This window comes from Ziziphus jujuba, chromosome 5 (assembly GCF_031755915.1).
Source record: "Ziziphus jujuba cultivar Dongzao chromosome 5, ASM3175591v1".
Classification (NCBI taxonomy): domain Eukaryota; kingdom Viridiplantae; phylum Streptophyta; class Magnoliopsida; order Rosales; family Rhamnaceae; genus Ziziphus; species Ziziphus jujuba.
In genome coordinates, this window is record NC_083383.1 from 27,081,951 (window position 1) to 27,098,571 (window position 16,621).

A 16,621-nucleotide genomic window follows, 5' to 3' on the forward strand; every position below is an offset into this window, starting at 1 on the left:
GTAGTCATGGTGTTGGTGATGGACAAGTGAATGATAGTGATCAGTTGCATGGTGATAGATAAAGAATTATCAAGACAACCAATAAAGAAATACAGTTCATCTTTGGTTATCCAACCTACGTTAACTCAAATCACATGCAGTGTAGCTGCACTCATAATGAAATTACCCTGAAAACCATTATATTTATTTAACCTAGAGACGCGACAAAAGGACTAGGGTGGAACCATGCACCATTACTTTTATTGAGGAAGATGCCAAAGGTGCTCACTACCCATATGATGATGTCCTTGTCGTCACTCTGATTGTAGCCAACCATAAAGTCCACCGTATTCTAGTCGACACTGGTAGCTCTACTAATACTATATACTCTTCGGCATTTCGTCATATGAGAATCGGTAAAGATTGCTTAAAGCCTGTTACCACACCTTTGACTGGTTTCAGGTGAGAGCATCAAACCAAAAGGAACTATACAATTACCAATAATAATAGGAGAATCTCCAAACCAGTTGGTTTCTTATTGCAGGCTATCCTTCTGTATACAACATGATTCTTGAACGACCCGCATAAAAATCTGATGAGAGCTATCATATACACATACCATCTTAAAATGAAATTCCCCACTAAGAATGGTATCAAAGTCATATGCGGTGACCAATTTGATTCGAGGTAATGTTATGTTTCAACATTAAGATCAAAACCGGCAGCTATAGAGACTATAGATCATATTAGAAAAGCCCTTGAAGAATAATTGCAACCAGAGAGTAAAATCAGCAGAATAGCTAAAAACCATTGACCTAGTTCCAAGTGATCTCACCAAAAATGTGAGAATTGGCACAACACTCAATCTAGAACTTAACCAGTTAATTGAGCTACTATATCAATACCGAGATATTTTTGCATGGTTACACTAAGACATGCCTGGTATTGACCCTAATGTGATAACTCACAAACTAAATATTGATTCAGATCATAAGCCAGTAAAATAAAAAAGGCATACTTTCAATACTAAGAGGTACGCAACAATATTAAATGAAGTTGACAAATTACTGAAGGTTGGCTTCATTCGAGAAGTTAAGTATCCAAAATGGCTGTTAAATGTGGTGCTAGTCAAGAAGGCCAATGAAGAGTGGCAAGTCTGTGTCGATTTCACAAACCTTAACAAAGCTTGTCCCAAAGATAACTTTTCACTACCAAGGATCGATAAACTAGTTAATGCCACCACCTGTAATGGATTATTATCATTTATGGATGCCTTTTCTTGTTACAATCAGATTAAAATGTATGAGCCAGACTAGTAGAATACCAAATTCATTATAGATCGAGGCTTGTACTGTTACACAATCATGCTATTTGGTCTGAAGAATGCTGAGGGCGACTTACCAAAGACTAATGAACAAGATATTTCACAAACAAATCGACAAGATAATGGAGGTTTATGTAAATGAAATCTGGTCAAAAGTAAGAAGAAGAGGAAGAGGAATCATATTGCAGATTTGAGACAAACCTTTAAAACATTAAGAGAATACCAGATGAAGTTGAACCATAAGAGATGTGCATTTGGAGTGGCTTTCGGTAAATTTCTTGGCTTTATTGGAGTTATACTTCTTAAAAGAGAAGTCGATTGAAATTTGGACTGATATATTCTCCTAAAAATTCTCATGGGCACATAAAAGTTAGGGAATTAACAAATATTAATTTCCTAATGATAAAATAAAATATTTTTTATCTGAAAATAAATTTGTTCATTATTCTTCTTCAACGTACAAGGAACTTGAAGCTAGTCAAGTTAATCGGGATCTCATCAAATCTAAGCTATAGATGGTTAGTTATTTGATTGTTAAATATCCATTTAAATAGCTATATTTTTGTACTTGGTACTTCTATTTTTAACTAAGTAAGAAATTTGACCATAAGTTACTTTTGCAAACTTAAATAAAAAATATTTAGTAGTACACCATAACTGTAGGGCTTATTTTGAGGGTAATATTATCTCATAACACGTGATATAATTTCTGTGGGCTTTCTTTAAAGCGATCAAATGACTAAAGCACTGGAATAATTTCAACTACAGTTAGAGGAGATAACTATAGGCTTGGTCCGTATCTAGTGGAGAGAACTAAAGTTTTTTATTGATATTTTATTAAATATCATATTGTATTATTTGTCTATCGGCATTATATCTTAACCTCAATCTTATCCAAATGATACTAGATTTAATCTACATGAAATCAAATCAATAGTCTACAAATTATATTGATTGATATCTATGTAATCTCCTAAGGAAGATAAATTATAAAACGGTATCTATGGATATCATATGAAACCATTATCCATTCATAGGATAAATCATGATCTAGTCAAGATCTAATCAGTGGCACCATTATCTTCAAAGGCAAACTCTCTACAAATACGCTCCAATAGAGTGAAATTGGTATGGTAAAAAATATTCTCTCAACTCTTTATTAAAATAAACTTTGAACTCAAATACTGACTTAAGCGTCGTAGCCTTTGGCTAGTATCACATCGATGCCTTAAAGATCTAATTTTATTTGGTTGATAGGTTCTTAATTGTTCATGACGGATTTTTGATCGACATGATAAAGAGAGGGATATGTGAAATTTTTGCATCAAGAAGGAGCATATCATATGGTGTCGAATTAACATCAACAATACGAATGAAATTTTCGATCCATATGCTACTACCACTGATGAGGTTCATGATGTTCATGCTAATGAGGCTGGGGTTGTTGTGCTTCACGTTCATGTTGTTTATGTTGTTTTTGTTTAGGCAAATGATAATGTCTTGACAAATACAATGGCCACCTTGCATGACTCACACCCAATAGAGGTGTAGTGACTACCACCATACTAGTGGTTTCACCAACTTCCTGCTCGATCACACATGCATCCCAGTCAATATCTTGTTCATTGTCTCATGATTCCTCAATAGCATGCAAGTTATATGAGTTATAAATAACTAGCTCCATACCACTTCCTATGCCAAGTGGTGATGATGGATTATCACATTACGACGATAGAGATGGTGGTGATGTTGGTGGTGATGGTCGTGATGGTCGTGATAATGGATCACATGTTGGTCAGGATGCCAATGGTGATGTTGGTGATGTTGAATCACATGCTGGTGATGGTGATGTATGACATGATGAACCATATGGTGCCTACAATACACTACACAACATTTAATAAAAACATTTTTTAAAGTAATGAGATCATTAGTAAATGTCAATATCTAACCACTTAAGATTGAAGCATGAATATCCTATATGCTATCCATATAATACTACATAGTAGCCATTTGAACCTTCACTGTTGCAAGGTCAGTTGTCACAATGGCCAAGTCAGGAAACTCAATTATGGGTTTCCATTGGTACCTAGGATTCTTTTGCCCATCCTTCCAAGGAGCCTTGTATGACTCCTTCAACTCTTCCTTTTTTGGCAATAATGTCCAATGCACTGTCAACTACATAATTAAAATTTCCATTTGAATTTGGTAAACATATGAGCTTATTTCATATACATGTTTCACATGCTTTGTTTGTCATGAAATATTTTTTCATATCATCATGATGCAGAAGATTGTTAGGCTTCCATCGGAAAAACTAGTAATTTTTTTATGCCACTATCTTTCGACAACCATTCCATAAATACATGTCCAATTTCAGGCACAGCTTGCAGGCCCATACCTACACTAAAAACATTTTTATTTGTTTTTGTCACATAAATGGAAAACTAATAAATACTGATTATGATTTGAATTGGAAAACATTACTTTTACCAATAGAGCCAAAGGTAATCCTCTCAGGTCTTATGTGGCGGATGGACTCTACATCTTCTCCTTCTTAGTATGATCGAAGTGGTGGTACAATGAATGAACTATTGTTCTATAAACTAGCAATCCCCATGGATATTTGTTGATCTTGTCCATATCATCAACAAGCCTCAAAAACTTATTATCACTTTCCATCTTACTTCACTGCATCCTGATCTTGCTCTTTGCTCCATGCCGTATTTGCAAGCACTTCAGCCAACTTCTCAATTTTTATTGTAGTCATGTTAAAAAAGTATGATTTCTTGGACGGTCACATCCTCTTCATTTTTCCCTGAATCCAATAGGTCGGTGATGAGAGCAAAGTCTCTCTCCATAAAATGGGTGCATGTATGACCGAGATTTAACTCCATTGCCTCCAGGACATCACATTCTACCCTCCTATACTATAATAGGTGTACCATTTGTAAGGAGATACCAAGCTATGGCATGTCAAGTAAATATTCGAGTGTTTTTGTCTCAGAGATAATATTGTACATTTTGTTGTTCAACCCTATGGTTGCTAGACACTATCAGAATCTTCAAACAGCCATGTATGAACATAATTCTACACATAAACAAATTAACAAGTCACATAAACAAACATTACAACACAACAAAAACATATAGCAGTTAAAATCCAATTGATGGAAAAAGACAAGTGGACATCAAGTTAGGAGATGAACAAGCATAACAAACACCACAACTTTGTTGTGCATTTATATTGGGTGGTTTTGGATGTGTAATATATGTCTCGCAGTTAACTCAAGACTTCCAATATAAGAAATCAATAATATTTAAAAGTAATGTAAAATAGATGTCTCAAGGTTAACTAGAGATTATTAAATGTTGAGATAATGAGATTTGTTATATATTATAGATGTCTTGATTCTTAATTTTGAGATCCAAAATGTAATCTAGACATGACACAAAACACACCATATATGGACTTCATCTCCCATTTAACAGATTAGGAATCTCAAGAATAGCTAGAAACAATTTCACAATGTTGAAGAACAATCCTATGCCATTGAATGCCAATTTTGCAATCACCCATCTTCTAATGAATTATCATCAAACATAATCCCAATTATAGACAATATTTCAACATTTAGGTTTTATCGCTAATTTTCTGGATTTCCTTGTGGCATCCATTTATGGGATGTTTGCAGTGCCTGGTTGTGGGTTTTCTACACTGGGTCATGCATTGATTTTAGTATCTAGTGGCGTGGTTATTTGGGATGTCAAGTTCTTGGTTTTTTTCCACTGATGGTTTTCAAAGGTGCTTCCTCATATCCTTTTAAGTGATTTGGCATGCCATCTTTCTACTTGCTAGTTCATTTTTATTTGTCAATAGGTTGTGCTGGGATTTATTTGATAGTGGGTCCTGGTTTGCTTCGCCACCTCCATCTTCTCAGCTTCATGTTCTTTTCAATAGCCTTTTTTTGGAGGTGGTTTTAAATGTCATTTTTGTAGAACTAAAAGGATGAAGTGAAAAGAGTAAAGTGTGAGTTTTGTTTGAAAAGGGTCATTTTAGAGTGAAGCCTTTATAATTTTGTCTAAATTTGGTTCGTTTTCGAGTTTCCTTACATTTGAAGAATGTGAAACCATTCATGAGATTGTAGAAAGAGAGAAAGCAAGAAGATGAATGGCTTTCACAAACACTTTTCAAAGCCTTCTAATTCATTAAATGCCCAAGGGCTTAAAGCAAAATTGAATGAGCAATGAACAGTTAAGAATGACAAAAAAAAAATAAAAAATTACTATCAGAAGGCCATATGTCTTTATTTGGCCCATGAGACACAAATCGTAATTCCCCATAAAAGACATTTTCACTTTGCCATTAGGCTAGAGCTAAACTACCTAAGGCCCAAAATAGGGCAAGTTCCCTTCAACTTTTTTGTTTTTAAAAAGAGGGGTCAATTGCATATACTTTGGTTAAATTGGACATCAGATCGTCATATTTTAAACTTTTGATATTGAATGTTCAATTTACTATTTGTTTTAACAGTAGTGATCCCGTGGGTAGCTCATATTTATCACTGGTTACTTAGAAGTAAAATTGGCAAATTATATATGGCAATATTAATTTAAAACACTTTTTATTTTTATTTTTTAAAACAAAAAATTTAGTAAAGAAAAGTAAACGCTTTTGTGAAAGCCAATTAAATTCTTAAATGGTGTTTAAATAACACTAAATTTTTTTATTTTTTTTTTGAAAAAAAAAATGAAAATTGTATGCATTTCCTTCTTTTCCTATTTAGTATTGTGCTACATCAATATCTGGCATCATAACATGAGCTAGGTAACCCAGTGAATCAAAACTTTTTGTTGTAAATTGAGAGTCTAATTTAGGACGTTAAAAATTTGAGAGTCCAATATGCAATTTAGCCAAAGAACAAATTCTAAAGTGCAATTAACCTTAAAAAATATAAATTACTTCTCAAGTTCTTTAAGTCTTCAAGGAATAAATATTTTTGCGATTTATTATTAATATTCATAATTTTAGTTAGTTAAAAAAAATATTTTTGTTTTCAATAGTGTCCTCGGAATTTTTTGTGTCCATCAACTAGGCTGTCCTGTTGGACTAGATTAGATTAATTTGTGGCAAATTTATATCATCATCTAGTTGCAAATTACCTCTTAGTTTTCTTTTTTCCCATACAAACAGATGAGCCGAGTTTAAATAGTTTTCAGGATTGTTTCTATTAGTAATGAATTTGCAAATGCAGCTGCTGTTACTTCTCCAATGAGTCAAGCACCTTAGACGATGCTGAGGAAGCAATGTTGGAGCTTTACTGTGAGAGAGCACAAATCAAAGATGGTCATAATATTCTGGATATTGGATGTCGATGGGGATCGCTATGCGTATACATTTGCAAAGAAGTACAAGAATTGCAGGATAACCCGGATTACCGATTCAACATAGCAAAAAGAATATGTCGATGAGCAGTGTCGGTAATATTGATATATATGTATCAAGAGTTTTGATTTGTTGGAAATATGTTTGTTCCCATCTTATGTTCTGAACTTTATTGAGGTAACAAATGCTATCTGATACTAATAACCTAGTTGGGCAATGTTGGCTCCTAATACAACAAAATTGTACATATCAAGTCCCCTCTAGCTTATCAATTTGAGATTTTCATTTGACACTAGAGTGATTAATTATCCGATAATAGTTGGCTTCTCCATTCACTTTGCTTAGTTGACTTAAGAATGGACAAAAAAAACATATAACTTTTATTATATCTTTCTTTCACAGTGTTCTTCTGCTACTAAATGTAGAGATCATTGTTGCTGATGTTAGCACGCTCGAAATGGAGGCATCTTACGACCGTGTTTTCGCCATCGGAATATTTGAGACTATTAAACTGCTGCAATCTTCTATATATGTAAGCCATTAGCAAGGCATATTGATGCATATGTAATTATCATGTTGGTTTAATTTTGTGATTTGACAGCATATGAAGAACTATAAATATTTTCGCAACAAGATATCAAGCTGGATGAAGCAGGATAGTCTTCTGTTTGTTGATCATTTCTGCCATAAAACATTTGCTTACCATTTGGAGGTATATATATTATACCTTTTTAACAATTTCTAAGTGGTTTGGCGTATAACAGTATTGCCCATATAAAATGGAAAATGAATTTTTTTTAATTAAAAAAAAAAAAAAAAAAAAAAAAAAAAAAAAAGAAAGATGAATCAAGTTTTACAAAGTAGGAATTCTGGTGTTTGTCTAAATTTAGAGTGTAATTGAAGAAGATTGAATCAGTAAGTACAATGGCTGGCTACAGACTTCTTTAGAGGAGGAGATGTCATGCCTTCAGCAAATCTACTACTTTATTTTCGTGTTCATTTCTTTACTTTTCCAACTAATCCTTAACTTATCATAAATTAGTTTTAACCTAAATGAAACACTTGCTGATATGTTCAAAGATTAATAAATTGGTGATAAATTATTAAGAATTTGGCTTTTAATTTTTTTCTGATTCATGCTCAAAAATGGCGAACTTTGTGGTAATTTTCTACAGGATGATGTTTCTGTCTTCGATCATTGGCTTGTCGAGGTGAAGCATTTTATGAAGACAGGGTAAGAGTGATACTTTACTCTCTAAATTAACTCGAGTAATTATCAATAGTAAACTAAAGTGAGAAAGTCTACTTTTAGTTCATTGTTTGCAAAAACACCGAACTTTTTGTATTGCTTACCCTTTCTAAAGGAAATCTGAAAACAAACCCATTTGTTATGTTTCAGTGAAGAGTGGCTGAAAAGAATGAACCAGAATATTTCTTCAATAAAACCAATTATAGAGTCAACTTATGGCAAAGATTCAGCCGTGAAGTTCATTGTTCATTGGAGAAGCTTCTTTATATATGTTGCAGAGTTTTTGCATACAACAATGGAGAAGAGTGGATTGTTTTTCACTTCCGATTCAAGAAGAAATGAAGAAACCCCCCTAGCTTTGGTTTGTCTGTCATTTTTCTCATTTTTTGGACTTTGTTTGTCTGTGCTGTTTCCTGTCTTTGTTGCGAATTTCCATTTGTACTCAAGTTTGATCAACTAAAGTTGGATTGGAAGCGTATAATAACTGAATCAAGATCTATTTTATCAACAAAAATAGTAAGAGCTTATTTAGAAATGATCTTGTGGAAACTAGTATTTTTAAAAAAACAAATCACCTAATTGATGGTTTCACCAAAAAGGTCATGTTTAGAAATACAGATCACCAAAAATGATTTTAGCTTTTCCAGAAACTCCACCAAGCAGGCTTTAAGTCTCATGCCACATTCTAAGAAAAATTCCTTGCCATAATTTATTCAATTGGGGAATAACTTTTTAGGGTTACAAATGAAAAGGTTGAGAAATTGTGGCATTTGAGATTCTCTTGATTGGTAAGAAAAATGGGAAATAACAAAATTATAAAATGTAGTGTCTAAAGTAGGAGAAAGCTAGACAAGATTAATCCTGCAAGCTTCACAAGGTTACCCGAAAAAGAGAATAAGAAAGAGGTAGGGAACGAAAAAAAAAAAAGAAAAAGAAAAAAAAAGCAACCATTTACTGAAGCTAGGAGAAAATGACACTGAAATTAACCCAAAAATGTCCAATATTTTTAATAAAAAGCAAAGTCTCTTCCCTAACAAACAAAGACTTGTCTCTTTGATTAACCATTTTACCATGGCAAGGGACCATATCTGGCATTTGCGGAATGCCATATTATAAACTTTCAAACAGAAATTGCCAAACGTATCTTTTTTATTTGATAAGCAAAAGCTAGTCTCAGCAGATGCTATTGTTACACAAAACCAAGCTTACAAACCTACAAGAGACAAACAGCCAAAAGAATAATGTCGTGTCGTATTGAAACAACAAGATTTCTCACCTTTTTGTTTTTGTTTTTCTCTATTTCTTCGATGATAATTTTTCACTTGCTTCTTCTAAGTTTTTCAGCAAGTCCAAGATGCTGATCTTTTAATAACCGGTTTCATCTGCTTGTCCTCTTCTAACGAAATCATCCCTAGGTGCGAAGGATCCTCTAGCATCATTTTTGCCACTAAATACCCTGCAATTGACCACGTCTGGTATTTTCTTGCCTGCTTACCAATATATCTACCAAGTTTCCCGTCATAATATTCAGGCCAGCTATCCTTCAGTAGACGACTCTCGGCAAGCTCAATTGCTCGTCTTGCAATTTGTGGTCGTCCCGTCTTAATGCAAGCAGCCGTAAGAAGCCACAAAAGAACTGCATTCCAGATGAAAACAAGGAAAAAAAAAAAAAAAATTGTCCAGCATTATAATCATCTCAACATCACCAACAATTTTCTACTCCATAATTTTATGCGGGAAAAAATTAGCGCTTCATTTTCTCCATATTTTGAATTACAAATTTAGATGTTAATGGTACAAAAACCCAATTCAATTTCAAATTTGTACACTGCAAGCCACAATTGAAAAGGAAATCAAGTTTCTAGCCAGATTCCCTGGAGGAGTACATGCTCTGTAATTATTGGGATATAAAATTTTCACTTCCAAATTTCAGTTCTGCAACCTCCTTACCCAAGTTATAAACAAATACAAGGAGCCAAATTCATGCTAGATTCTACATTTACATACATCAACAATTGCAATAATATACTGAAAAAAGGAGTTCAAGTAGAAAAATATAAAGGGTAAGGAGAGCTAAAATGATGGAAGAAATAGTCAGACAAAATGTTTCCACCTAAATAGATTCCAAACAAGTGAGCTCATTTTCCGAAAACAAACATATGCATTTGCCAGTGGCACCACCAACATGGTAAGCAAGCTGTCAATTAACATTCACAGAAATACTGAATTCACTTCACAACTCAATTTTGATTTTCACATTAAAAACCAATCTTTATATAATCCAACCATAAAGCAATGATAAAAAAATAATAATAAAATGCCCTCATTCTGCTAAATTTATAAACTCCATTTTTGTTATATAATATCAATCACTTCAAAGCTTGAGAACAAGAGACAAACCTGGCCAGGATCCTCCATTGTGATAACTCCATCTAGTATTCTTGGGATCACAACCAGTTACAATTCGCCACTCATGACTTTCTATTGCTGGATATGCTATCTTTATAGGCATTTCTCCAACCAACTCTTCCCAGCGAGACTCAATAAGATCCATGATAGCCATTGATTGCTCCGGTGTGGCAAGAGATGATAGGATAGCAACACAGTTACCTAAAGCAAACCAACGAAAATCCATCCTTGCAGGACTGACATTGCCAATAAAGTAGCCACCTCGTGTTGGCATAAAATCAAATACCCATTCTGGGATTGAGTCGGGAATAACGTTAAACTTATTTACAGCTGTATGTGAGTACTCCTCTGTCTTGTAACGGTATATGTCATTTAGTTGCTGAAAGTCAAGCCAAAAGTAACCTCGCATATGATAACTTAAGGCATGCAAACGCTTCACAATTCGCTCTATACATTCTTTCCCTTCGGCATCATGTTTCAACATTGTCAAAGCACATCTCAATGCCATAAAGAAAAGAGCTTGAATTTCGATAGGATAACCATAAATACCCTGGAAAAAGCATAAAAAAATAAATATTCATGGAAATACAATGTGCAAGAACATATAAATTCTTCAATATTTTACAAAATGGGAATAAGAATCATCACACAGTGCCCAAGCACAAACGAAATAAATGAAACCCAATCGACTTAAATCCACCATTTATGAAGAAAATAACAACGTCAACAAAAGTTGATAGTACACCTAACTGTTTCTTCTGTTTATCGGTTTTCCTTTTCTTTTCTTTTCCTTTTTTTTTTTGTTTTTTTTTTTTTTTAATAGAGAAGAACCTCCCATAACTCAGTGTCTATGTAAACACTGTCAAGAATTTATTGATCTCAATAGTATATAATGACCTGTTTTTAATGGTTAATGATGATCCTAACGAGATCTTAATAATATATAATGCCTGTTTTTAATGGTTAATGATGATCCTAACGAACCCACTTTGGACGATATGGTAGTTAGCCTTAAGGAAAAAAGTTTAACCTTTTGCTCTTTTTAATTTTTTCTTTTTTCTTTTGGATAGGTAAGGGAAAAAAATACAAAAAAAAATACAGCCAAAAAAAAAAAAAGAAAATAGCCATTCCTGAAAGTACAATAACAAAAACTACTTTCTCAAAGTAATTTAACTTCCAGTTTGAATGATGGTTTAGGATATCGTTCAAGAACCCATATTCAAATCTCATCATAACAAGATTGTAGAAGTAAATCGTAAGGGCTAAGTAATGAACAATGCATCTTTCAAACTAATAGAAAATGGAGCCCATATATTCATAAACAAAAAAGAATATGAAGCTCATAGAAAGCAAGGGAATAAATGTATAAGGAATGTGCATTTATAATGAATGCAGCATTTTTCAAGCAGCTTTGGGAAGGAAAACAAGATTGAAAAGGAAATAAAATGCCAAAAGAGAGATCAGAAAAACAAAAACATATGAACAATGGTAGCTGCATAGATTATCCATGTAGTGAGAAATCTGCAGTCCGTTTTCCACCCAATGTTGTCCCCTAGAAAACTAGTATATAATTTATAATATACAAGCTTGGTGAGGCCCACACCAAGCCCATTATACATGCCTAGTCAGTAGATACCCTTTTGAGTCTCAGTGATTTAGAAAAGTCCAAAAGTTCAAGTATAAGAAGTTGTCAATAACTAATATAGGGGGCCCAAACCTTAGAACTTGGGATTTATCGGACAATGGTCTGTGAATGGAAAAAAGACAAAATTGGAAGGTTTTATAGCTGGTTTAAAGCATGAAACTGAAAGGAAAGTAAATTTAAATGACCTGGACAAAGGGTGTTAGGGAATTACAATATTTAAAAATAAAGGAAAAAAAATGAAAACATAAATTCTCAAATTAGATGATTAAGCTAAAACGGAAATTGGTTTAGCAATCAAATCTAGAAAAGTCTGAAATGACGAATGGTAACAATGAATATTGACATGCACTGAGCCTTGAATGTTTCTGAAAGTACCCTAAATTATGGATAGGCTTTGGATTTAAGAATGACACATAAGTTGAGGCTGATGATGCAAGAAATGACACATAAGTTGAGGCTGATGATGCAAGAAACATATATAGATATGGATGGAAATTGGGTTTATAGCATATAGAGTTCCAATAGAATGTTCAGTGTTTTACCAAGAAACTTCACCAAGAAAAATTCATAACAGAGCCTTACAGCTGCCACCATTAAAAGAAAGCTTGCTAACACTAAAGATAGTATGTCGCACTCTTAAAAGTAACCCATAAGCTAAATTATTGTATACCAAGGAAAAGTAAATATCTTCTGTTTTAAATAGGATTTTGTACTAAATAAAAATTGTCAAGGAAACCCAAAAACGAAAAAACTAAATGGAAGCCCTCCAAAAATAGGTCATAACTATGAAACGACAACCCAAATTTCTGAACATGACTAAAACTAATCCTGCCATAGAACTCCAATTTTAAAACATAGATCGATGAAGGCATCTATTTTGTAGCTTAGCATCAAAATTGAACGTCGGCATGAGAACTATATATATATATATTACTCAAATACTAGAAATGAGAAGATATTTTCTCTACAATAATTTTAGGCAATGGCTGCTAAGAATATGTCTTTATTTGCAGCATGGTCATAAACTTGTTAAGCCTTATATCTTGACAGAAATAGTAAGGCAATAATAATACATAGTCATAATCCATTATATTCTATGCATCAAAACAAGCGTGGAATTATTTCTTGCAGATATCAACCAAAACTTCCTCAAAACTAACATATTGAATCAGTCATTAAACATGCAAAATCCATGTCAAATCAAGTCCTAAAAACATGGTAGCAAAGAAACAGCAACAGGACCAATACCATGTTATATAAAATAATGATGATTATGGATAGGACAGATTGATATACATCTTATTTATGTTTTCCAAATTTTATGTTAAATTTCACTTTGGCATCAAATAAAAGGATGCTCAAATGGAAGCTCATGAACACAGAGCTAACAAAGCTACTATTAAATGTATTGACTAAATTGCCACTTGGGAAGGGGAGGGTGTTTGAGCAAGAGAAGAGGGGGTTAATATGGCTTGTAAGATGCCAAGTAAATCAAACCATGGTCAAAGTAGGAAGTTGCAACTACAATAAAAAGCAGTAATCTGCTGTAAAGAGCATCATATAGTTTAATTATAAAACAAACCAGTCTTAAAATAAGTTACCATTCTTCGATCAATCATAGAGCATCCATCTGCACAAAGCAATGTTGGGAACGTATCAAAACCCTCTGACAGACATAAAGTCAATATAAGCCTCATTCCCTTTTGACAATCTGGTGTTTCTGCCAGAGATAGATCCCCTGTAGACTTTGTATATGCTCGGAGCAAAATAATCCACCAAAAACCGGAGTCAACAGGAGCAACTCTTCCAATGGCACTCTCACCAAAATCTGCAACAATGCTATCTGTTTTCCTAATAGGGTCATGAAGAACTTTAAAGCTAGCCGGCATTGCACCTTCTCCCAGCTTGAACCGGTCTATTCTTTTTTCCCACCCTTGAAGCTGCAGTGTCTTCAAGAGGAAGTTCTTTACTATATCAGGTTCACCATTCATCAGGAAGGCCAGTGCACTTGGTACAAAATCTCGTACAAAAACCTAAAAAAAACAGCTACTATGAATTGTTCAATCCTTTGGAGTAGTTTAATGCCAATCTATCCTAGTTTTGTCATTCTCTTCATCATCTAACCTACCTATAATATTTGAGAACTCCCAGTAGTTTTGCAAGCAGAACTAGAAGTTCATGTAAAAAAATCAGACAGAAATAAAAATTGGGTGGGTCTCCAAAATTTCAATCAGTTATTGATATCATTGTATCAGAAAATTGAATAGGCCCTATTGGACCTTTCAACTGACCTAATTCCAGTTTCCAGTTTATATTAGGACCAATCCCTGGGAGATGGGTTGAATCCAAATACTCAATGGAGCTACCAATCCATACATTTCTGACTTTTTTTTTTTTTTTTTTTTTTTTTTTTTTTACAAAAATCAATGACACAACTACATTTGGGTTAAAAATAGATAGTCATCGCCAATGGCAATACTCAAAAGAGTTAACACCAATTCGAAGAAACCAATCTTTAAAAAACCCCATTATAGAATTTCAAAGCAAGGTCAAAACTTCACCTGATCATAGTTTAACACTTCCTCGGAAGCATGATCATAAGCAGCAATTGTGCCCACCGGCTGGTTCCGGAAGTACACCAAAGAACGTCTGAGAGCTTCCCATGCTTCAGCAACCATTGGATGGGGCTCAAACGAGGTGCGAGTAGAGGAAACTGGAGTATCAAAACCGGATCTTCCACCAGGTGAGTAGCTGCTCTCGAAGTTGTCCAGTCCAGCCCTGGAAAGACCAATCGACAGCTCGCTAAGCGACCTCTCATCGAAAGATCTTTGCCTCTCAATGTTGAGCTTGGGTTTGTCAAGCAGCTTAGAGAGGTCAAAGTCATCCATATCAGAGATTGAACAATGTGAGCTCACGTTTCTTAGTCCCAACCCATCCATGCCTTCTAATTCTTCAGTGCAGAGATCTGAAAGACCATACCATAACCATTATATGTTTCTTGCTGTTACTTCATATTAATACTACCTTTTTTTTTTCCATAATTTTTAATTATAAGATATTTTTAATATTTTATTACTATTAAATTATTCACCACCAACTTCAGTAATTAATTTACTTCTCCAAAAAAAAAAAAAAAAAGAATAATTAAATTACAAAGTAACAACAATTTTATAATAATCCACCAGAAAAGGCAAATGTATCTCCGTCTGTTAAAAGTGAACAGCGTAAATGGAGACAAAAACAAAGATTAAAACAATAAATTAAATTTAACAGAAAGTTTAATACTGAAAATACAAAAAAAAAAAAAATATATATATATATATATATATATATATTACTGATTTACTGACTAATTTTGGTAATTCCCAACATGAAAACAATAATAAACGAACAAAACTAACTCATATAAATATCTGAAAAAAAAAAGTTTCTTTTACAAAAAGAAATATCCACTATTAAAAAATTAAAAAAACCTAAAACTCTTCCCCAGTGTTAACAAAATAATTAAACAAACTAAAAATGTTAGATCAAGATCATTCAAAAACACAGAGACGCATGCAGATTCATGGAGTTGTTAAGAATAATCTGAGAAAACAAAACAAAATCCCTAAAACAAACTCATAAATCCATATCCTAACAAACCAGATCTGATGCCTCTTCAAAAAAAAGAAAAAAAAAAATCAACAAAACAATGAGGACAATAAGAAGAAGAAGATGAAGAGGAAGAGAGAGAGAAAGAGAGACAGACCACGTAGTGGTGAAGAGGTTCAAGAGAAAATGGTGGAGAAGGAGGAGGGGGAAAGTGCTCTCCGGCCAAACGATCCCACGGTCGCCGGAAAGTGGTCGTCGGCGATGAGACCGCAATATATAGAAGGAAGAGAGAGAAGAGAGGGAAAAAAAGAGCATGTGGACAGGAGCTTCCATTTATAGGCAATGAGAGAGAGAGAGAGGAGGGGGGGACCATTTCTATTTTCATTTTTATTTATTTATTTTTTATTTTTATTTTTTTTCTTGGGATAAATCCATAAGCCTAAAGACACAGACACACGAACACAATGACCCATCCAACTTGCGAAAAACCAGAGGAAAAGAAAAATTTTATTTGCGCCTCCTAAACTATTGCATATTTTACATTTTATTCTCTCAATTATTTTTTTTTCTCCCATTTTTGTTTATTTTTTTAAATTTTATCTGATAATTTTGATAAAAATTAGATATTAATTATATATATGAATAATTTTAAGAAACTCGTCTATCCAAAAAGCATATTTAGACTAAAATAATTACAATAATTCATATGACAATAGTACATTTTTATTATTATTATTTTTGAGGTATAACAATTCGGAGGATCTAAGAGTATCTAATTAAAAATAAATAAATTTCCAAGTTGATTTTACCGGTAATAAATGAAAAACCACGAGGGAAATTGCAATCTTGAACAAAACGACACAGTTCTGACTCATGTCTGACTTGATATTGGATTTTCTTTGCTAACTGGTCCAATGCCAGCTTTTCATTATTTTTTTATTTTTTTTTATTTTTTTATGTTTTTGTTTTGATAAGCAAATCAGATACGAGCATTTCCAGATTTAATTAATTATTAAATAATAATTTAATAATTATTAA

The 16,621-nt window shown here is 33.3% G+C and overlaps 1 protein-coding gene and 1 pseudogene across 1 annotated transcript; one reads left to right on the forward strand and one right to left on the reverse strand.

Annotated features, from left to right (window-relative positions):
* Positions 1 to 2,997: 2,997 nt before the first annotated feature.
* LOC125422954 ((S)-coclaurine N-methyltransferase-like) lies at positions 2,998 to 8,377 on the forward strand (annotated as a pseudogene).
* Positions 8,378 to 8,920: 543 nt separating this feature from the next.
* Positions 8,921 to 15,904, reverse strand: LOC107407095 (probable alkaline/neutral invertase D). The gene is made up of 5 exons (XM_016014327.4): positions 15,741 to 15,904; positions 14,554 to 14,957; positions 13,594 to 14,025; positions 10,339 to 10,897; positions 8,921 to 9,574 (listed from the first exon to the last, which is right to left on the reverse strand). The coding sequence occupies exons 2-5, from the start codon at positions 14,929 to 14,931 to the stop codon at positions 9,279 to 9,281; spliced, it is 1,665 nt and encodes a 554-aa protein (XP_015869813.2). The 5' UTR covers positions 14,932 to 14,957; positions 15,741 to 15,904; the 3' UTR covers positions 8,921 to 9,278.
* Positions 15,905 to 16,621: the final 717 nt, after the last annotated feature.